This window comes from Rutidosis leptorrhynchoides, chromosome 3 (assembly GCF_046630445.1).
Source record: "Rutidosis leptorrhynchoides isolate AG116_Rl617_1_P2 chromosome 3, CSIRO_AGI_Rlap_v1, whole genome shotgun sequence".
In the NCBI taxonomy this organism is placed as follows: Eukaryota; Viridiplantae; Streptophyta; class Magnoliopsida; order Asterales; family Asteraceae; genus Rutidosis; species Rutidosis leptorrhynchoides.
Window position 1 is genome coordinate 44,341,044 of NC_092335.1, and position 24,324 is coordinate 44,365,367.

At 33.8% G+C, this 24,324-nt stretch overlaps 3 protein-coding genes across 3 annotated transcripts; all 3 read right to left on the minus strand.

The window, feature by feature from the left end:
* Positions 1–462: 462 nt before the first annotated feature.
* On the minus strand, positions 463–4,036 carry LOC139896037 (protease Do-like 10, mitochondrial). The gene is made up of 8 exons (XM_071878616.1): positions 3,608–4,036; positions 3,087–3,332; positions 2,798–2,993; positions 2,465–2,724; positions 2,262–2,389; positions 1,939–2,142; positions 1,592–1,642; positions 463–863 (listed from the first exon to the last, which is right to left on the minus strand). Exons 1-8 carry the CDS (start codon positions 4,017–4,019, stop codon positions 645–647), a joined length of 1,716 nt encoding a protein of 571 aa, XP_071734717.1. The 5' UTR covers positions 4,020–4,036; the 3' UTR covers positions 463–644.
* Positions 4,037–7,545: 3,509 nt separating this feature from the next.
* Positions 7,546–11,291, minus strand: LOC139896038 (beta-hexosaminidase 3). The gene is made up of 15 exons (XM_071878617.1): positions 11,106–11,291; positions 10,386–10,730; positions 10,216–10,290; positions 10,079–10,114; positions 9,861–9,972; positions 9,696–9,766; positions 9,428–9,558; positions 9,279–9,344; positions 9,100–9,200; positions 8,936–8,995; positions 8,755–8,788; positions 8,524–8,622; positions 8,365–8,424; positions 8,034–8,284; positions 7,546–7,943 (listed from the first exon to the last, which is right to left on the minus strand). Exons 2-15 carry the CDS (start codon positions 10,704–10,706, stop codon positions 7,777–7,779), a joined length of 1,584 nt encoding a protein of 527 aa, XP_071734718.1. The 5' UTR covers positions 10,707–10,730; positions 11,106–11,291; the 3' UTR covers positions 7,546–7,776.
* An 11,197-nt stretch (positions 11,292–22,488) lies between these two features.
* LOC139899927 (uncharacterized) lies at positions 22,489–23,115 on the minus strand. Its single transcript, XM_071882752.1, has one exon. The coding sequence runs from the start codon at positions 23,113–23,115 to the stop codon at positions 22,489–22,491; it is 627 nt and encodes a 208-aa protein (XP_071738853.1).
* Between the last annotated feature and the right edge of the window lie 1,209 nt (positions 23,116–24,324).

Below are 24,324 nucleotides of genomic sequence, written 5' to 3' on the forward strand. Positions count from 1 at the left end.
GAGGACAAATGATGGACAAATGAAACAGTAATAACTAACAAAACCTCTCGGGTTTAGAATATAAGGTAAATGTGACATAACTGTAGAGTATTAAAATAAAGTTGTGAATTTAAAATTTAAATAAAAATTATAATATACCTCGGACATAGTTTGGTGGTTATATAGTATACCTCAACAAATAGTTTATATTGGTCGAGAGTTGTGACTATAATCTAAGTTCAATTTCCGTGAACTACAACTTAGTGAGCTACAACTTAGAGACTTATTTATACAATACAAACTCTCAACTTATAATTTTAATAAAATTATCAAAAAAGTACATAGATTTATCACTAGCTAGACTTTAAGCTTATTATCTTTGAAAAGCTATTTTAGAGCCAAGCTTATAGCTTTACATAAATAGGCTTATAAATAAAAAGGTTTACCAGTAATATATCTTTGCATTCTCAATGATGATTCGGCAAAATTGTGGTATCATTCATAAATATAACATCATTACAGTACACATTCTGAAAAGAAAGGTATCAACCGCATGCTATTCTCTCAGGTGGGAAATATAAACGGGTTATTACATCATACCAAGATTGTTCCAGTCTAAAAGAATTAAAGCTAAACAGTGCGAAAAATTCAGCTGAAGCAGTCGCTCAAGAATTGTTATCTGGGGTTAATAAGTCAGCGGATATGGCAGAAGGTATCCTATGCCGCTTCAAGATATGAGAAGTGGCTGTTCTTGCCTTTTCATAATTTAAAACTATTACTCTCTCATCATCCAAATCCAACCTCAATTTCTCTACTTTGCAATCTTGGACTAGTTGGCACATATGTTTCAGGTTGTTAATCTCAACGCCATTTACCTTCTTAACCTGTTCACAACAGCCAAAGAATTATAAAAATATGTCAAAGATAGCATCAGTGGTACTCCCACTATTACATTGAATTTTTGAACAGATGATTTCATATACGAAAACTGCATTAGTCAAAGAAATATAAAACTAATTTTGACACATGTTTTAACCCGACATATTTTACGAATTCTCAAATATAAACACTATTTTACGATAGAAGTATATAAAACTAAACAGCATCATCTTTCTTGTGGCTAATACAAATACTGCAAATTCACTTCTGATAACGACAATTTATAGGTAAATTTTAGCTTGGTATATTCTAAGAAATAATTGTGAACGTCTTATGGAGGCAAATATGCAATATAGACATTAGACATAAGAAAAAAATCAAATGAGATGCTAGGTTAAAAATGTAAAGCATATATAGTGTTGTAAAACTCGGCCAACTCGGTCAAAATTCAACAACTCGGTCAAAAACTCAGAAACTTGGGCAAAAACTCAGAAACTTGGGCAAAAACTCGGCAAATTAGACAAAGTCTATTAGAATTTATATTACAACATATATATTTATATTAAAAAACTAAAAAGTCAACGTAAGTCAACATCCGAATTCTCCCCGAGTTGCCAAGAACTCCCCAAAGATTTCCGACAGAGTTCGTTCTGAGTTCTTCAACCTTGGACATATGGATGAACTTTTAGAACATTAAAGCATATGGTTGATGTCATAATAAAGGTAACAGTACCTGTAATTCAGCAAGACGCTCATATCCCACATTGATATCATCCATCAAGACCTAACCATACAACATGTGTGATTAGTAACGGACTATTAGATTGCAGAACTTTAAGATATCTAAGCTGGGGAAATTAACAGGCTTAAAATCACACTGCAAGTAAGATGTCGAGTATTCTGGAACATGTATTCGCCACGTCATGCATCAGATTCAGTTATTTAAGATCGCAAGTTATAAACCCAAACTTTTTTTGACAAAAGAGGAATTGAGACATCCGAAAATGAAATTGTTGCAATCATACTTCCTTATATACTAAAATGTATAAGAACAAGTAAAAGTAGTGCAAGACTAAGCACCTGAGATAAAATAACAAGCTCTTGACCAGGCTTTTGAGGTAGCTCCCTCAATGCTCGTTCACATAGTTTCCGTGGAGAGGTATTGTACCAGTCTTCTCCGTATTCATGAAGGTACGGTTGACACAATGGAATAAACACCAGTCCAGCAAATACAAAATAACTAGGAGACTTATCAAATTGATGGATAGGTACAAGAGGCTTCAACTGCAAATTGGAGGACAAAATCACAAACACATTATTAAAATAAAAAACTTTTATAAAACAATACTAGAAATTCGATTAAAAAGTAACAAATAATAATGTAGTATGCTTAAGTAACTTACAGGACGAAGTGTAACTGTCAGCTCAAGCACCTCACCATCTCTCAATACTTTAAGTAAAGCAGTTTCATTTGGTTTCTTCATTGAAACCAGATGATCAAATGTTATTCGCTCGCGATTCCGGAAAGGAACTGAACAGTTTGAATGAATAAAATGAGACATTGAATATATTAAAAGCCGATAAGGAATGAAAAGTTAAGTGTCACCTGTCCCATCATTAGCTATAGGAACACCATCAAATGCAAGGACAATATCGTCTTTCTTTAAGATGCTATACGCATTGGAAAGTGGATTTATTTTGCTGACAAGCACCCCAGTCATATCTGGACGCATGCCGAAGTATTCACGAAGTTGAACATTTTCCGTAGGTTGACATGACAACCCCAGAGAACAGAAACCGGAATAATTTCCACTAGCTTCAACACCGTCAACAAAATGTTTTATCACCGGCACAGGAATTATGTATCTGCAAGCTGACTTAATCATCATAGATTCATAAACAAAAAACAAGACCTTATTTTGCTAACTGGGTTACTCACCCTATGTTTTCGGCCCCAGAGAGGTTTTGGAATGCAACTCCAGCAACCTTATCACCCATGATTGCGGGCCCGCCGCTATTTCCTGGATTTATGGCTGCGTCTATTTGTATTGCTAAAAGCTGAGTGGCTCCATGGACATATTGTGTTGGTTCAACTCTTGAGACTACTCCTTTTGTAACAGAAATATTATCACCACCTGAAAATAAAGTTTGAAGTTAATTACTTTAGTTACAATATTATGATGGAATACTAACATTCATTTCAAAACATCGAATTAAATGTATTTTACCTTGAGGATAACCAACAACAGCAACAGCTTCTTGCATAAATGGGATATCTCCAAGCTCTAAAAACTTCATACCTTCCCAAAATTCATCATTTTCGACAACAAGTATAGCAAGGTCACATTCATGACCAACAGCTTTAACTTCTGCTCTATACTTGGTAGGAGAACCATGCTTTCTAACTAGCACAAATGTATAATCAGCCACTACATGAGCATTTGTCACAATCCTCTTGCCAGATATTACAAATCCTACACATTTTTTTCGATAAAATACGGTTTCAGTTGAAATTACCATGACAAATACTTAAAGATGTAAAACATAAACTAGCAATTAAGACATAAGAAACTAGTATACTAATCAAAACATCCAATAATCAATGAATAAAATGAATATATAACAACAAATCTTGAACATAAGTGTATCATCATAATGTGTTCAGTATATTCATATACAATACAATAAATTCACATTACAAGTAATAGATATAGATATAAACAAAAAAGTTGGTAACTTTATAACAAACCTGAACCCATGGATTCACGCTGGGACTTATTTTGCCACGGAAGAAAATAATTAGGGCTACTAGAGACAGTAAATATTTTAACAACGGAATCAAGAGCTAATTCTATAGCTGAATATGCGTCAATTGTATCTGCAATAGCCGTAGTTCGGCCATAAGTCAGCTGATCAACGGCAGCAGTGGTGACGTATCTACATTGATTATTTATTAATTTTGAATTTGATAAAATAGATTGATAAGAAGAATAACTTGTTGGTATGTTTGGATGTGAGTGCGATACATGAGTCGTTGTATTGTTGTTATTGTGGTGATGGAGAGCATGGTGAGAGTTGACGGAGGACCGCCGCCGGACATGGTGGTTTTGACACGAAGACGGTGTGAACTGCCGAAGAGCGCGGCTGATTGGTCGGAGCATATCAAAAGAGTTGTTTGTAGCTCCCAAACAATTAAGTCTGGGCTCAAAAGGGGGTTGGGTATAATATTTCGTAGGTCAAATTATATTACTCCGTATACATTTCTAAAAAGAAAAAGAAAAAGAAAAAGAAAAAGAAAAATACAAAAATATATAAAATAAAATATTAACTAAATAATAAAAAGATACCACACATTTATTTAAAAGGATTTTTTTACGTAGTATTTATGATTACAAATTACTTATAGTTATAACGAGATCATTACTAGTTACTAAACAGTTTTATCATTACTAAACAAGAAATTAAATTAAACTAATATGAATTTTTCACGAAGATGTGAAAAATCGAAGTATAAACAGATCATCGGACTTATATGCACTTTCTCACAGATCACAAACAAGCACATATAAAACCCCAATTGGATCATTACAAATGATCAGAAAACAAAGAAAGGAGCAAATAACACATTTAGCCTCCATGAATTAAAAGTCGATGTTGCAAAGACCTTATATAAAATTGAAGCGGCTCGCATATTTTCGAAGCAACGATCCATTAAAATACTTTGATTTTGATTCGTATCCAACAAAAAAGCCCCACATGTAGACGTATTATCAAACGCAACCTTATACCTCGCATCCCAAATCATCCCTATAGTTCCGAGCCAATAATACTCCCAAATCTCTCCGCTATAAAACATTTTTAACCGAGATGCCTTTTATATTTCTAGCTAATGAAAGATAACAATCTTTGACGGAATGGTCGAGTTCCAATTACATTGGCCGAATCTGACCATCTCCCACGTTAGAAGATAAAGTAAGCCAAATCCCATCCGCAATCGAATAATCCTTATCAACCAAATAAACCCAGTCGATTACATGGTCTCTTGAATGGCCTAACATAACAGGCGTCAATAAAGCTTGGAATGTATCATGATGACGATTATTATACGCACACAAGGGTAACTAAAATATCACAAATCAAAAATATTAATGGCATTTCTATCGACTACACAAAAACTTATATAGGAATTCATTCAAATTCTATCACCCAAGAAATTACATACTAGTATACTACTCTTTCTCATATCTAGCCACTTCATACTTATAAATATCTTTTTTTTTTTTTTTTTTTTTTGAAAGGCAAGAATGTATTAAATATATATAAAAATAAACGAACAAACTAGCAAGAAGCTAGACAAGACACGAGACCACACACAAACTAAAAAAACTCGAACACACTAGCACGAAAACACTAAAGGAAAGACGCAAACCCCTAGCCCAACTACTAAGGAACCACACAAAAGACCATACACGAACCCATACACGAGAACCACATACATACACGACCCAGAAATGATGAAACACCACGACTAGTTTTTAAATCTATGTTTCTGAGCCCGAGGATGAGCAGGATGAGGAACATGAGCAACAATCAACTTCATCATCTTCCTCTTCCGAATCATTCATCATATCATCAATAATATATCTTTCACACCATCGAAATTTATCCCGACGTCGGTTACGCTTCATATTTTTCCTTCCCCAAACATGATTAATGAAATGACTTTTAATTAATGGATGAGCTTTTCTCTCTTTAATACGAAAACGAGCTACCACGGTAGATGTTGAACTAGAGATGTTTAAACTACTATAATTCGCATTTTTTAGGCTTGGCCCAATACATTCATCCACAGACAACTCTGTGTTTAGCCCAATAGAAAACGAGGAGCCCAAATCATTTGGCCCATATGATGGTCCAACAAATGGCCTAGGTGAATAGAAAACATCATTTGATTTTTGTGGACCATGCTTTGATGCAATATCACGTAGTGAATTGACATGATTACTAACATTGTTAAAGTTACACCCAGCTGAAAAGTTACGCATGCATGCATTTAAAAATTCACTTTTCCCAACTTTATACTTTGAATTTGAATTCTCACAAGCATGCGTGACGCTTTTACTATTTCCCACGTCAGCCTCGGGAAGGGAGCGCCCATCTTTGGAACACGAGAAAGATGCACATGAATCGATGCCTGGAGACTCATGGGCATCCGCAACCATCGAACTACCCTCAAATCCGTTGATCGGAGACTCTCTACCGCCGTTCTCATCCTTCGCCGGAGTAAATAACGACGACGAAACATGAATCTTCTCACATGTTTTAACATCAGATGACTCTAAATTCTTGACCAGCGTAGGTTTTTCTTTTTGGCAATTGATGGAGTTATTCGACTGTACGCCGCCGGATAACCCATGGGAAACAGTAGGATCATCCGACGGAATTGAAACGTCTCTCTGGGATCCCTTTGCCTCCCGATCAACGTTGGAATCCACCTCCGGTGTGGGAACCTTTGCCTGAAGGTCACCGATACTTGTAGTAATCTCAATGTCGTGAGTAGAAATATCCATAATTATCGCACCTTCTTCGACATCTTCTGCCGGAGAAAAAACCGACGAACCAGAATGAGCTTTTTCTTTATCACTGGTTGTCGATTCAATGTTCACAACATTGTCTTTGGCCTCACCAGAAAAGGTTTGGAACGGTATACCCTTGTCTTTAGTACCAGACTCGATACCCTTTCTCAAACCATCGATATCAGCGACATCAAGCTGTTTGTTATTCACTTCAACCAAGGTCCACGATAACCGTTCTTTACTATAGCTAAACACGAGGTTGTGATTGTTCACAGAAACAGGAAGATTAAACTCGAGACACATATCCCCTACCTTTATTTCGATACGATCACTCGTCTGAAACAGAAACTTCTTGGAGTTCTTATCTTCACCTGTTAGTGTATCAACAAAGGTACTTCCTTCCCATTTGGATGGTTTAGATGGAACACGGTTCCAAGGAGCAGTCGGGAAGTCCATGTTTCTAGCAGCCTCCGGGGAGCTTTTATTATCATAACACCCTGAACGATTTGCCACACCATGTTTTCTCTCCAATGCCCTGAACGCACGAATCCGTCTACCATTTATTTGAATGGTGTTTAATACTCTGATGAAGCATTCAATATCGCCAATGTCATCGTATCTTACATATCCAAAGCGTTGTCCACTCGATAGTCTCTTACGAGCTAAATACACGTCATTAAGAGCGCCGTACTTCTCTAAAACACTCCAACAATCGACTCGAGACCACGTATCCGGGAAGTTGAAAATCATAAACGATGATATACAACTCGACTTGGTACACGAATAATCATTCGACTTCGGCATAGTGAACGCCTTTTCCTCCTTCCTCACGACCATTGTATCCTCACATTGTCAAAGAATGAAGAAATGATAATATCTTATTCTTATCTTATATTTATAAGAATAAGATATCATCTGTATTATGGAATTACACACTTCAGTAGTTCACTCTATATAGCTAAAATTCAAATATTGATCGAATTTGCACCAAAACTTTTCATGCTGCTTCAAATATGTAGAAGGGACAAAGGAATTCGAATGCAATTTATGTAGTTTATAAATATGAAAACAACTGTGATTCACTGTTTCCTCAAGTTATTTGACTCTGCATACTATCTCCCATCCACGAACACGAATTGAATCATAAATCAGTTATAGACAATAAAATTGGATTATAATTTCATTGTCATGATAGGTACATCTTTTACAACCCCCCTTTTTTCAAACTCTATAACTTAACTTTCACAGCACAACTAACGATTTTATTAGCGATTATCGAAAGAATTGCCAATATTATTTTATATAATAATCGAGAAATCCATCTTAATAATCTTAATATAATTTACTGAACATAGCATGAGCCTGCCCCTAAAGGCGCTTCACGTCCTAGCCCATACACTGGTGCAGCTGCAACTCCTCTTTGATTTAGTAAGCACCTAAAATTTGCTAACCGTAAAGCAACCTCATTCGGATCTTTGGGAAGCTTGTCAGCACGAGTCCACAACCTCTCTTAAATCAGATAAATAAAACAAATATTAAATATTAAATATTTTATATCTAAAAATAAACGAATTGTGACGTGAAACAAAAATTAAGAACCTGCGGCAGCTGCAGCACGTGGCCATATGGTTTGTTCAATATCAGAACCATCAACAGTTTCACCCCACATACATACTTCACCACCAAGAACTAGTTTTTGTTGCTCGGGTTTTGTAATATTTGTAAGTGGTTCATTAGTATAAAATCCTTGCCAATTGGCATCCAAGTGATCGAGATACCACTTGTCTTGGTTACTTACAATGCACCTCAAACCAGCTGCAACTACTTGCTCTGCAACACCACCCCCAAGCCTATTTATAGATCGAATGCAAACAATAAATATTACCTCAAAATATTCTTTTATATAATTTTTGCAAATTAGAGTACTAACCAGTTATGGACCACTGTTTTTCTGTCCAACTTACTACCAAAATGGTTAAAAGTTTCCTCCCTGTAAAAAGTTGCAAGATTAGGATGCAAGTTTGTTCACTGATTTGAGAAAAGTGGACAGTAAAGAACATTTATATACAAGTATATAACAATAACATACCAGTTTATAACTTCATAACCATGAGAAGCAGCTATCTTTTGAGCCTTTAATACGAAATATTCGTAAGCTTGAGATTCATTTAGACCCTTCTGTTCTAACCTGCCGTACAAAAAAATTGAGCAACATATTTTTCATGTGTATTTTTATTATCATCACAAGAAAGTAAGTTCTATAAGTATAACAACAACAAAAATGACTATATATAGTTCAGAGAGATTGTAAAATGTTTACCATTTTTTAATACGAGGAGTAGAGCTCCAGCAACCTGTAATTTTTATTTTATATCGTTAAATCATATAGCTATGAAGATGAGGGCAAGAACAAGTGTGCAAATTCATACATGATACAGATCAGATATATTTTCACTTTATAGAATGCAAACAGTTACACAGAATGGGAATTAGTAACTTACTAGTGTCAACTTCATCACCTCCCAAATGGACAAATCTGTACTTGAAGATCTTACTGAAATCTGAAACAACAAAAAGTGTTCATGATTATTAATATGGCTATGGCTACTCTATGTTTCCCAGTTTTAACCAGAAATACGACTTAAAGTATGTACACGAGATGCACCTGTAAGAACCCCGTCTATCAATTTGAACGTGAAATCATTGCTGACATCAAGCGGCTCCTGACATGTCTTTGATGGCCATAATGCAGGATAACCAATTCCCCTGCATTTTTATTGTATATCATAAGTATTTCAGACCTTCTTCGGCTGAGGAAAACTATATACGGAGTTTGAAGGATACCAGGATTTGGCATGTCCAGGAACATCAAGCTCAGCAAGCACATTAATCCCCCTTCTTTTAGCATAACTGAAAATATGACAAAATAAAGAAACGCGTATCAGAGAAATAGACTGTTTCAGTAATGTAAAAAACGAAAGATAATTACTTGCCTCACAATTTCAGCTGCAACAGCCGTTGTATAGCGTTCTGTTAAAGAATACGCACCATTCCACAGTTTTGGAAATGAAGTTATCTCCAAAGGAAAAGATTCTCTATCTACAATGTGCCAGTGCAACACATTCTGCATCCAACCAAATAAAAAACTTTTTAATTCCGAGTCAAACACTAAAGTCAAACTTGTTGCCCAAAATGACCACACACCAATAACCACATACAGTGTTATAGCATGATTATGATTGGCTATAACTTAATACATACCAGCTTCGCATAAGCCATTGAATCGATAACTTTCTTTATCATTCGCAATGGCTGATAATGTCGGGATGTATCTGCACGTTGCCATTTATCAGAATGACTATATTATTAATGAGTAATAATAACCCCCAAAGATGATGCAAATGACTTAGGCATATGAATTCTCACCAATTAAGAGGCCACGGTAGGGGAAACGGGGTCGATCAATAATGGTCCATGGTGCCTGACTAACTATTATATTTCTTGCTTTAATATTAAAATGGCACAATTGGCTGAATGTCTATCATATAATCATATAAAAAAAATATCAGTGCAAGATCATTATATCATCATAGATTTCAACATAAAATTCGAAAAAGCAGGTAACATAACAGTTAATAAGTAACCTGCAGGGCATGTAGAGCTCCATAAACAGTAGGTGCCTGCATTATAATTTATTCAAATTAAATACCTTTATATGCATGAACTAAAATTTACAAAAAAATAAAAATTCAAACTTGGTCAAACTATCATTGATACCAACCTCAATATATGCATAAATAGGATTTCCATTTGGATGAATACTTAGCTTGTAAGACTCGTCTATATCGTATTGCAGCTGGACATAACATAACCATATCACTAACCGAATCAAATCAAGAAAACAACTACAAATTACCAACCAATTCTTAACTTCAACTAATAATAGCATACCTCATCGCTTTTCGAAAGGATGACTACATGGATTCCATGTAAAAGGTGAGACTCATCAACTTTTATGTGATCGTATTCTATAACGTTGTTTCCGGTGACAACATTGATTAATCGAGTGAATCCATCTTTCAAGATCCCTGATTCATCCTTATATTGGCTTCCTTCAGTCGTGAGATGAAAATCTTTACTTAGATAAAGCGATTGGTTTCCGTATTTTACTGATTCGGGCATCGGCCATAAGTTGAGATTTTGCATATCTTTATCACTAAACACCAAAATTACTTGAAACATAAGGCCTAGACAGATAGTTTGCCATATCATTCTTCCCTCTAATTAGCAGTCTACCTACATACATACATCCAAAAAATCATTATTTTGGTACAAAACATTTCAAGTACAGTTTTATAAAATATATTTAAAAAAAAAACAAAAAAAAAAACAAAAAAAAAAAAACTTATCATGTATCCAATATCAAAACATTATTACTACAGTAAAAGAAATATCTACTAGCATATAACTCAAAAAAAGAAAGAAAAAAAAAACTCCACCAAAAGAAAATGCATATATATACAAAACCTCCTGTTAAATTTCATATGGCTTAACCGTTTAAATGTATAATAAAAACTGGAACATGATATATAACTCAAAATGAAGATTACAAAAAACAGAAAGCATAAATGTGAATAATATATAAATAAAACATTAGAATATAACACGCACCTGTCACAAAAAGAGAATGATAACCTTGTGATGTATGTGGGCGAGAGAGAGAAGGGGAGGGAGAAGATATAGATATCTGGATCTGTATGTAAGTCCGCCCATGTTCAACTGCATTCATTATCCATTTTTGATATAATATTATTAATCATTTATTTATTTTTATTTATGTAATTATACAAGAAGATAAAAAAACAAAGATAAAAAACAAGAATTGTTATAATAATAATAATAATATAGATATGGATAGTCAATTTTGGTGTATACATATAGTCAATTTTGGTACACAAAGTATGTATTTTTATATTGAGATTTTAGGCTATAAATACTCATGAATGCAAGCATTAAACTTGCACCATTTCTCACACTTACAAAGTGTTTCTTTCTTTCTCTCCATTATCATCTTTGTTCTTACACTTCATTATTAGTATTCTAAATCAAGAATCAAATCACTAAAGGTAGTTATAAGCCTACTGAATTATAACATCAAGAATCAAACCACTAAAGGTAGTTATAAGCCTACTGAATTATAACATCAAGAATCAAACCACTAAAGGTAGTTATAAGCCTACTGAATTATAACACGTTATCAGCACGATAATCTTAATACTAAATATGGTTGGCTCTGCCACCAAAATGATATATGGTCGGTTATACCACCAAAATGATATATGGTCGGTTATACCACCAAAATGATATATGGTCGGTTATACCACCAGAATGATATAGGTCGGTTATACCACCTGAAAAAATATATGGTCGACACTGTCGCCAAATTTTTCATTTATGTTTACTAATATTTATATTTTTGTTATATAACATTTATTTATGATTGCTTACACATGGTCGACACTGTCACCTACTTATCATTTATGTTATATTAAATTTATGTTTAATGTTTATATACTTATGAATATAAATTGACTCTAATTTATCATGATGTTTGTTTTAATTTTTGATAATAGAAAATGTCGAATCTGGAAAAGCTTAAATTTACTCCTTTAGAATCAACTGGAAACAACTACATGCCATGGGTTATAAAAGTAAAAATGCATCTTAAATCAATGGGCATTCTTGAAACCATAAATGAAAACAACACTTGTTCTGAAAAAGAACAAGCTACGGCATGTTGCTTTATTCATCAACATATTGATGAATGCTTACAAAATAATTATGTGACTGTAGAAGATCCCCATGTTTTATGGGAAGGTCTCAAAAGCAGATTCAATAATCAAAGAGAAATTTTACTTCCAGCTGCAATGGAACAATGGAGAACATTAAGGTTCCAAGACTTTAAGAAAGTAAATGAATACAGCTCAGCTCTGTATAATACATGTTCACAACTTAAATTCTGTGGACATGAAATTAGTGATGCAGACATGATGGAGAAAACTTTCTCCACAATGAATGCTGCAAACATCACAGTGCAAAGAAATTTGAGAATGCTAAAGTTCAAAACATATCCTGAACTTAATTCATATCTCTTAGTTGCAGAGCAAAATGATGAGCTATTAATGAAAAATCAGCAATCCCGTCCTACTGGTACACTTGCAATCCCTGAAGCAAATACTGCAAATAATTATAAACAGGGACAAGGACGCGGGCAAGGTCGTGGTTATAATAACCATCACCATCATCATGCCAAAAGCCATAACTATGGTAGAAACCATCCTTATGGTAATGGTAATGGGCGTGGACGTGGTCGTGGTCGTGGCCGTGGTGGTCAAAGAAATAGTAATCCACGAAAATATAAATATCAACTACAAAACAAGCCCATTAAACAAGATGTTGAAGAAAATTCTTCTAAAAATTCTGAAGAATCTTGCTACAGATGTGGTAGAATGGGCCACTGGGCTAATACTTGCCGAACATCTAAACATCTTGTTAAGATGTATCAGGATTCGCTGAAAGGTAAAGAAAAGGAAGTAAATTTTGTGGATAATATTGATCCAACAGTCACTGAGAAACCATCTGATTTATATGAAGATTTCTTGAATGTTTAAGTTGTGTGTCTTTTGAAAAATAAACGATTTAATATCGTCTGTCTTTGTCATTATGTTTGCTAAATGTTTCAGTACTATCTATTTGCGTTTAAAATATTGTGTAATATTAATGTACTCACTATTTATTTCTTATATATGAAGTTCAATATGAATTTTGCTGGAATACAACATCAATCAAGTGGTGGAGATCTCTGTATAGCAGACAGTGGAACTACACACACTATACTTAAATCCGAGAAATATTTTATTGATCTAAAACCAACGGAAGGAACTATACATACAATATCAGGACCTGCTAACTTGATAAAAGGGATAGGAAAGGCAAATTTCATACTACCAAATGGTACAAAATTTTTAATAAATGATGCCTTATTTTCTCCCAAATCAAGCAGAAATTTATTGAGTTTCTCCGACATATACCTTAACGGGTATGATTATCAGTCAGTGACAACAGAAAATGAGAAATATTTAAGTATCACTGACAAGAGTCATGTGGTTGAAAAACTGCCAAGACTTAGTTCTGGATTACATTATACACATATAAATGTACCAGAAATACATATGATAGTTAACGAAAAATATATTGATCCTGGTGTATTCAGTTTATGGCATAACAGATTAGGCCATCCAGGATCAACAATGATGAAAAGGATTATTGAATGTACTCATGGACATCCACTAAAGGATAGAAAAATCCATCATGATACAATGGTTCCATGTACATCTTGCTCTCTTGGAAAATTGATAACTAGACCCTCACCACTTAAAGTTGAGAAAGAATCACCAATGTTTCTTGAAAGAATTCAAGGTGATATATGTGGACCAATTCATCCACCATGTGGACCATTTAGATATTTCATGGTTCTAATAGACGCATCTAGCAGATGGTCTCATGTTTGTCTGTTATCAAGCCGTAATGTGGCATTTGCAAAATTTCTTGCCCAAATTATTAAATTGAGAGCTCATTTTCCTGATTACACCATTAAAAGGGTGAGACTTGATAATGCTGGTGAATTTACATCTCAAGCATTTAATGACTATTGCATGTCTATAGGAATTGTTGTTGAACATTCTGTTGCTCATGTGCATACACAAAATGGTTTAGCCGAGTCATTGATTAAACGTTTACAGTTAATCGCTAGACCATTGATAATGAGAACAAAACTCCCTGTATCTATATGGGGTCATGCAATTTTACATGCTGCTGCATTGATTCGCATCAGACCAAGTGCAAGTCATAAATATTCCCCCCTACAACTTGCTTTTGGTCAAGAGCCAAATATTTCCCATCTTAGAACATTTGGTTGTGCAGTGTATGTTCCAATTGCGACACCACAACGTACAAAAATGGGTCCTCAAAGGAGGTTGGGAATATATGTTGGATATGAAACATCTTCAATATTAAGGTATATTGAACCTATGACAGGTGACGTTTTTACAGCACGTTTTGCTGATTGTCATTTTAATGAAACATTGTTCCCTAGATTAGGGGGAGAAATGAAAAATAAAGAAAATGATGTTTCATGGTGTGAACCTCAATTAAAGTATCTTGATCCTCGCACAAAAGAATGCGAGACAGAAGTTCAAAAGATAATGCATATACAAGAACTTGCAAATCAATTGCCTGATGCATTTACAGATACAAAAACGGTGACAAAATCATATATACCAGCAGTAAATACTCCAGCTCGAATTGAAATTCCAAAAGCTGGCAATAACGTCACTCATGAATCTTTGCCACGTCAGAAACGTGGAAGACCAATCGGTTCAAAGGATAAAAATCCTCGAAAAAGAAAATCAGCTGATAATGAAGTAAAAGAAAGTGTTCAAGAAGAACCACAAATCAGTACTCCTACTGCAGAGGAGATTGATGATGTCAATACAGAAATTGCAATCAATTATGCATATTCAAAAATATTATGGAACCGAAATGAAATGAAAAATCTTGATGAGAAATTTTCATTTAATGTTGCATATGACATCATGAATAATGATGATGATCCAGAACCAACATCTATGGTTGAATGTCAAAATAGACATGATTGGGCTCAATGGAAAGAAGCAATACGAGCTGAATTAGAATCACTCAATAAAAGAAAAGTTTTCGGATCCATCATTCTCACTCCTAAAGATGTGAAACCTGTAGGATACAGATGGATTTTTGTCCGAAAAAGAAATGAGAAAAATGAAGTTACAAGGTATAAAGCTAGACTTGTAGCTCAAGGTTTTTCTCAAAGACCGGGAATTGATTATGAAGAAACTTATTCTCCTGTTATGGATGCAATTACTTTTAGGTACTTAATCAGTCTGGCAGTTTCTAAAAATTTAGAAATGCATCTCATGGATGTTGTGACTGCTTATCTATATGGATCACTTGATAGTGATATATATATGAAGATACCTGAAGGATTTAAGGTACCAGAAGCATCAAATGCAAAACCCAAAGAAATGTATTCGATTAAATTACAAAGATCTTTATATGGGTTAAAACAATCGGGACGTATGTGGTATAACCGATTAAGTGATTACTTGATAAGCAAAGGGTATACAAATAATCTTACTTGCCCTTGTGTTTTCATTAAGAAAACAACATCCGGATATGTGATCATAGCTGTTTATGTTGATGATCTTAACATCATAGGTACAAATAAAGAGATCCATGAAGCCATTCAACTTCTAAAGAAAGAATTTGAAATGAAAGATCTCGGAAAAACCAAGTATTGCCTTGGTTTACAAATTGAGCATATGCCTAATGGTTTACTTGTACATCAAACAACATATACTGAAAAGATTTTGAAACGTTTCAATATGGACAAGGCAAAACCATTAAGTACTCCTATGGTTGTTAGATCACTCAATGTTGAAGCTGATCTATTTCGTCCATGTGAAGATCAAGAAGACATTCTTGGACCAGAAGTACCATATCTTAGTGCAATTGGAGCTCTTATGTATCTTACAAATTGTACAAGACCTGACATTTCTTTTGCAGTTAATTTGTTGGCAAGGTTCAGCTCTGCTCCTACCAAAAGACACTGGAATGGGATCAAACACATATTTCGATACCTTCGAGGAACTACTGATTTAGGATTATTTTATTCTAACGAATCAAAACAAGATTTGGTTGGTTATGCAGATGCAGGTTATTTATCTGATCCACATAAAGCTAAATCTCAAACTGGATATGTATTCCTAAATGGAGGTACTGCAATATCATGGCGTTCTCAAAAACAAACACTTGTTGCTACATCGTCAAATCATGCCGAAGTGATTGCATTACATGAAGCTACTCGAGAATGTTTTTGGTTGAGATCAATGACACAACTCATTACTGATTCTTGTGGACTAGAACGCGATAAAAGTCCAACAACTATCTTTGAAGATAATGCAGCTTGCATAGCACAGATGAAAGAAGGGTATATCAAAAGTGACCGAACAAAACACATACCACCTAGATTCTTCTCATACACTCAAAATCTCATTAAGGACAACCAGATTGAAATGAGATATGTGCAATCTAGCAAAAACTCTGCTGATCTTTTCACGAAAGCACTTCCAACTGCTATTTTCAGAACACACGTTCATAACATTGGCATGAGACATGTTCAAAAGATGTAACAGCTGAAGCGATGTCTACTTGAGGGGGAGTCAACTCCATGCTGCACTCTTTTTCCCTTAGCTAAAGTTTTTTTCCCACTGGGTTTTCTTTAGCAAGGTTTTTAACGAGGCAGTAATTTATAGTTGATCTTCAACAAAATAAAATTGCTATCCAAGGGGGAGTGTTATAATAATAATAATAATATAGATATGGATAGTCAATTTTGGTGTATACATATAGTCAATTTTGGTACACAAAGTATGTATTTTTATATTGAGATTTTAGGCTATAAATACTCATGAATGCAAGCATTAAACTTGCACCATTTCTCACACTTACAAAGTGTTTCTTTCTTTCTCTCCATTATCATCTTTGTTCTTACACTTCATTATTAGTATTCTAAATCAAGAATCAAATCACTAAAGGTAGTTATAAGCCTACTGAATTATAACATCAAGAATCAAACCACTAAAGGTAGTTATAAGCCTACTGAATTATAACATCAAGAATCAAACCACTAAAGGTAGTTATAAGCCTACTGAATTATAACAAGAATGTAATTATTATTGTGTAATTGGTGTGTATGTAATTATTACTTATATTACGTATCGCCTTTGTAAACAGGGCAGTTGGTGGCGTTTCTTTCTTTTTTCTTTCTGTTTTTCTTCCGTTTCTTTTCCTTTAATTATTACTCCGTATTAATTACTCCATACTAATACTATTTTACTACATTTATTTATATTTATATTTGTATTTATTTATTATTTATTATTTATATTTATAATTATTGTTGTGTTATTCTTGTTCTTATTTACAGAGTTTGTGGACAAAAGCAAGAAATAAGATGGAGGAAAGAGAGAGAACCGTCATATATGGGATGGTGACGATCAACTTTTGGTTGGCCAATGCCAAATTTGGTTACCCAATACCTAACTATGTGCACTTACTTTGGAGCGAATTGTTTCTTTATTTGATTGTTGGAAATTGTGATATGATTTTAAAGAATAATTATTTCATCCAAACAATATGATTGTATTTTTAAAAATTTTTATCAAAGCCTTCGCATTGTTCCAAGCAGAATTACTGAAAGCTTTTTGATTTCGGTTTCTCCATATAACATAGGCTTACATTCATTCCAATGCTAGCCAAATACTCGAGCTCAAGGGGGATAAGGCACGATTACACCTTCCTCGAAAAACTTCTTTTATATTTAGGTTTGTAACCGCCCCAAACCCCACCACTTGTAAACCTTCTCCCATATATCCATCGAGTGCCGACAAAAGATCATTATGTGGTCAGTTGTTTTCACATCATCATCACATAAAGGGCATCTAACGAAGTCAATGTCTATACTTTTTTTTATCAAGTTCGATACGGACTGGGATCCTTCGTTTCAACACTCTCCATATGAATAGCTCCACTTTTGTAGGCACCAGATAATTTTTGAGAGTTTCTTGACGCGAAGTGTTGCCAATTATTACATGCTCACTGTAGTGACCCGAACTTTTCCATGTTTATATATATTAAATGAATTTGTTATTTACATGATTAAGTGTTTCCAACATGTTAAGCAATCAAACTTGTTAAGACTTGATTAATTGAAATAGGTTTCATATAGACAATTGACCACCCAAGTTGACCGGTAATTCAAGAACGTTAAAACTTGTAAAAACTAAATGATGACATATATATGATTATATATATAGTTAACATGATATTATGATAAGTAAGTATCTCATTAGGTATTTTAACAATGAGTTATATACATAAAATTGAGTTTATTGAATTAAGAAACTCGAAACGGTATATATAACGATTATCGTTATAACAACGTCTTACTAAATACATATGAATCATATTAAGATATTGATACACTATATTTAATCATGATAAATGATAAGTAAACATGTCATTAAGTGTATTAACAATGAACTACATATGTAAAAACAAGACTACTAACTTAATGATTTCGAAACGAGACATATATGTAACGATTATCGTTGTAACAACATTTAACTGTATATATATCATACTAAGATATATTAATATATCATAAGATCATGATAATGTAATAATTTAACATCTCATTAGATATAATAAATATTGGGTTAACAACATTTAACATGATCGTTAACTTAAAGGTTTCAAATCAACATTTACATGTAATGACTAACGATGACTTAACGACTCAGTTAAAATGTATATACATGTAGTGTTTTAATATGTATTCATACACTTTTTAAAGACTTCAAGACACTTATCAAAATACTTCTACTTAACAAAAATGATTACAATTACATCCTCGTTCAGTTTCATCAACAATTCTACTCGTATGCACCCGTATTCGTACTCGTACAATACACAGCTTTTAGATGTATGTACTATTGGTATATACACTCCAATGATCAGCTCTTAGCAGCCCATGTGAGTCACCTAACACATGTGGGAACCATCATTTGGCAACTAGCATTAAATATCTCATAAAATTACAAAAATATTAGTAATCATTCATGACTTATTTACATGTAAATAAAATTACACATCCTTTATATCTAATCCATATACCAACGACCAAAAACACCTACAAACACTTTCATTCTTCAATTTTCTTCATCTAATTGATCCATCTCAAGTTCTATCTTCAAGTTCTAAGTGTTCTTCATAAATTCTATAAGTTCTAGTTTCATAAAATCAAGAATACTTCCAAGTTTGCTAGCTTACTTCCAATCTTGTAAAGTGATCATCCAACCTCAAGAAATCTTTCTTATTTACAGTAAGATATCTTTCTAATACAAGGTAATACTCATATTCAAACTTTGATTCAATTTCTATAACTATAACAATCTTATTTCGAGTGAAAATCTTACTTGAACTTGTTTTCGTGTCATGATTCTGCTTCAAGAACTTTCAAGCCATCCAAGGATCCTTTGAAGCTAGATCTATTTTTCTCATTTCCAGTAGGTTTATCCACAAAACCTTAGGTAGTAATGATGTTCATAACATCATTCGATTCATATATATATAACTACCTTAATCGAAGGTTTAAACTTGAAATCACTAGAACATAGTTTAGTTAATTCTAAACTTGTTCGCAAACAAAAGTTAATCCTTCTAACTTGAATTTTAAAATAAACTAAACACATGTTCTATATCTATATGATATGCTAACTTAATGATTTAAAACCTGAAAACACAAAAAACACCGTAAAACCGGACATACGCCGTCGTAGTAACACCGCGGGCTGTTTTGGGTTTGATAATTAAAAACTATGATAAACTTTGATTTAAAAGTTGTTCTTCTGGGAAAATGATTTTTCTTATGAACATGAAACTATATCCAAAAATCATGGTTAAACTCAAAGTGAAAGTATGTTTTTCAAAATGGTCATCAAGACGTCGTTCTTTCGACTGAAATGACTACCTCTTACAAAAATGACTTGTAACTTATATTTCCAACTATAAACCTATACTTTTTCTGTTTAGATTCATAAAATAGAGTTCAATATGAAACCATAGCAATTTGATTCACTCAAAACGGATTTAAAACGAAGAAGTTGTGGGTAAAACAAGATTGGATATTTTTTTATTGTTGTAGCTACGGGAAATATTGTAACAATTCTATACAAATCATATCCTAGCTAACTTATATTGTATTATACATGTATTCTAATATATTATGTAATCTTGGGATACCATAGACACGTATGCAAATGTTTTGACATATCATATCGACCCATCTATATATATTATTTGGAACAACCATAGACACTCTATATGCAATAATGTTGGAGTTAGCTATACAGGGTTGAGGTTGATTCCAAAAATATATATGCTTTGAGTTGTGATCTAGCCTGAAACGTGTATACACTGTGTCGTGGATTGATTCAAGATAATATATATCAATTTATTTCTGTACATTTAACTATGGACAACTAGTTGTAGGTTACTAACGAGGACAACTGACTTAATAAACTTAAAACATCAAAATGTATTAAAAGTGTTGTAAATATATTTTGAACATACTTTGATATATATGTACATATTTGTTATAGGTTCGTGAATCGACCAGTGGCCAAGTCTTATTTTTCAGCAAAGTAAAAATCTGTGAAAGTGAGTTATAGTCCCACTTTTAAAATCTAATATTTTGGGATGAGAATACATGCAGTTTTATAAATATTTTACGAAATAGACACAAGTAAATGAAACTACATTATATGGGTGAATGATCGAAGCCGAGTATGCCCCTTTTGCTTGGTAACCTAAGAATTAGTAAACCGATCTACTAATTGACGCGAATCCTAAAGATAGATCTATTGGGCCTAACGAACCCCATCCAAAGTACCGGATGCTTTAGTGCTTCGAATTCGTTTTTATCATGTCCGAAGGATTTCCCGGAATGATAGGGGATATTCTTATACGCATCTTGTTAATTTTGGTTACCAGGTGTTCACCATATGAATGATTTTTATCTCTATGTATGGGATGTATATTGAAATATGAAATCTTGTGGTCTATTATTATGATTTGATAATATATAGGTTAAACCTATAACTCACCAACATTTTTGCTGACGTTTTAAGCATGTTTATTCTCAGGTGATTATTAAGAGCTTCCGCTGTTGCATACTAAAATAAGGACAAGATTTGGAGTCCATGCTTGTATGATATTATGTAAAAACTGCATTCAAGAAACTTATTTTTGATGTAATATATTCTTATTGTAAACCATTATGTAATGGTCGTGTGTAAACGGTATATTTTAGATTATCATTATTTGATAATCTACGTAATGCTTTTTAAACCTTTATAGATAAAATAAAGGTTATGGTTGTTTTAAAAATGAATGCGGTCTTTGGAAAAACGTCTCATATAGAGGTCAAAACCTCGCGACGAAATCAATTAATATGGAACGTTTATAATCAATATGAACGGGACATTTCACTCGTCAATAAGTCTCGCCAATTTTTTGCTGTGAACACTCCATTTGAGGCAAGATTCCAGATCCATGTGTCGTTGTCCCTGTCCTGCTTAATATATATGTTCAAGTTAGTAATTAAATGTTCAACTTCCGCATGTGTTCTGCCCAAGATGACTCGATTCCAGCTCCCGGTTTGAACGCATGTTTTCCCAGCCCATTGCACTATGTCTCGAACTAAAACGTTCTGCTCCGATTCAAGATAGTATAACCGCTTGAATCTTTCTTTTAGAGGCACATTTGACAGCCACATATCCTCCCAAAATTGAGTGTTAACACCATCACCAATCGACTTTGAAAACCAAGAGGCAAAGTTCAGCCCCAACTTCTCAATTGCACAACGTGCATGTAAAATATTTAACCAAACGCCACTCTTTCCTTGCGGGCAACTAAGACCCAAAGATGAGAGTAGCCCATTAGTACCATGAATGCTTTTAATAATTGTAAACCAAAGTGAATTAGGTTCGGATTTAACCTGCCAAAATCATTTCCTTAACTGTGCAAGATTTTTACCCCGAAGAAACCCGGTATTGAGACCTCCTTCGCCGTATGGTTAACGAGACTCATCCCATTTGACCCAAACCTGTTTAGAATCATCACTCGAACCACCCAAAACAAAATTACGCCAAATACTCTTTATACAATTAATTACACTCAAGGGAGCACGAAAATAAGAGAAATAGTATAGCGGTAAACTACTTAGGACCGATTTAACGAGCGTTAACTATTAAACTACTTAGGCAACCGCATGGCAAATCCAATTATCATACGAGGAGATGGCTTCATGCATAATAGTTGGGTGACTGTGATCGCCTCACATATATTGGTCTCTCCACGCAACTGGACATTTTTTCCAAGTCCAGTGCATACAATCTATACTACCCATCATGCCATGAAAATCGTGAATACTTTCATGACCTTCATACAAACGTTGAATGTCATGCAAAGTAGGCTCTCTTAAGTAGACATTCGCGTACAAATCAATGATACACTTACCAAAGTTGTGTAGAGATTCCCGGCCAACTCGTTGAGACATTTGCAGATACTCATCCAAAGCATCAGGTGTATAACCGTATGCTAGCTGACGTAGTGCGACTGTGATATTTAAATGCGTACTAATACTCCACATACCGCGTGAATCTTGTCTTCGATAAAACCATCTAAAATAATACGTCAATGGATTTGCAGAGTACCTTAGAATATCCTTCATAATTCTAAGAAAAACACGTCGCCACATTCTAAATCGTCGTTTGAAATTATCATCCGTATATTTGCAACCCTCGTCAAAATAATCGTCCATCAAACGTTCATGTGCTTCATAATGATTACGACGTATATAACGACGTGAGTTTACATCATCTTCAGAAGAAAAGTCATCATCAACTAGGTTTAGTGTATAGTTTGTGAACGAGTCGTGTGAAGAATTCGAAGAAGACGACATTTTGTAATTAATAATATAAAAATAAATATTAAAGTGATAATTTAAATATTGTAGAGTGAAAGTGATAAAAAAGATATGGTTGTGTGAGTAAAATGAGAAAAATATTGTATTTATAAGAAAGAAGGGAAAAAAGGAAAACTACCCGTTAAAACCACTAGTTTTTGAATTTCAAACAGTGCAACGACTAGTTTCACCACCGTCACTGGCTCGATGATGAAAATCGACGATGGAATCGACGCCGTCCCGGGTTGACTGACCGTCGATTACGGCATCGGTTTAAGGTGGACGGCGAGGATAGACCGCGGACACCGTGACCTCTAAAAAGCGTGCGAATTTGTGTCGTTTTGGGCTTCTCACGTTTTCCAGACGACAAACACAAACTTAAAAAAAACCCAAACAATCTTAAATGTGACAACTCTTCAGGGGTAAATACTGTAAAATTATTAGTTTATTAAAAATTTCACCCAAATTTTTAATGGACCGTATATGCAACTAACTATACGTGAAACAGTCATTTTTAAAATAAAAAAAAACGCTAAATATTTCAGGCTATCTTTCATACACATTTATACACGTATAATAAACAACACAAACTAACTACATCATATCGATGTTTCCACCACCTACCCCCCCTTTTAACGCAATTTTATCGGCATTAAAAACGCGCATACCATTAGGTATACTAGGTACTACCCACACGTATCCAAACACACCCGTAGCAACACGTTCTTAACTCTATAAATACATAACGCTATGTTAAACATGAATAGCAATCCGAAAAGCTCCGTCCCATCGTGCGGGCCGATCTGGATCTAGTTGCTAACATTTGAGTACTTAATTAAAAATTAATGTTACGGCGCATAATTGTTGTGATGACCCGGGAATTTCCGACCAAATTTAAACCTGAATCTTATTTGATTTCGATATGATAAGCAAAGTCTGTAAGGTTAAGTCTAAAAAAGTTTGAACTGTTTCATATATTAAAATGACCTTCGACCATTCTCGACAATTCACGAACAATTATTTGTAAATAAGTATGTGTATGTAAATGTAAATATATGTATATTAATTTGAAATTATAAAATATAATTTAAACATTAAAGTTAGATATGTGAAATAAGATATAAAGTAATTAAAATAAATCTTCATATATATATATATATATATATATATATATATATATATATATATATATATATATATATATAT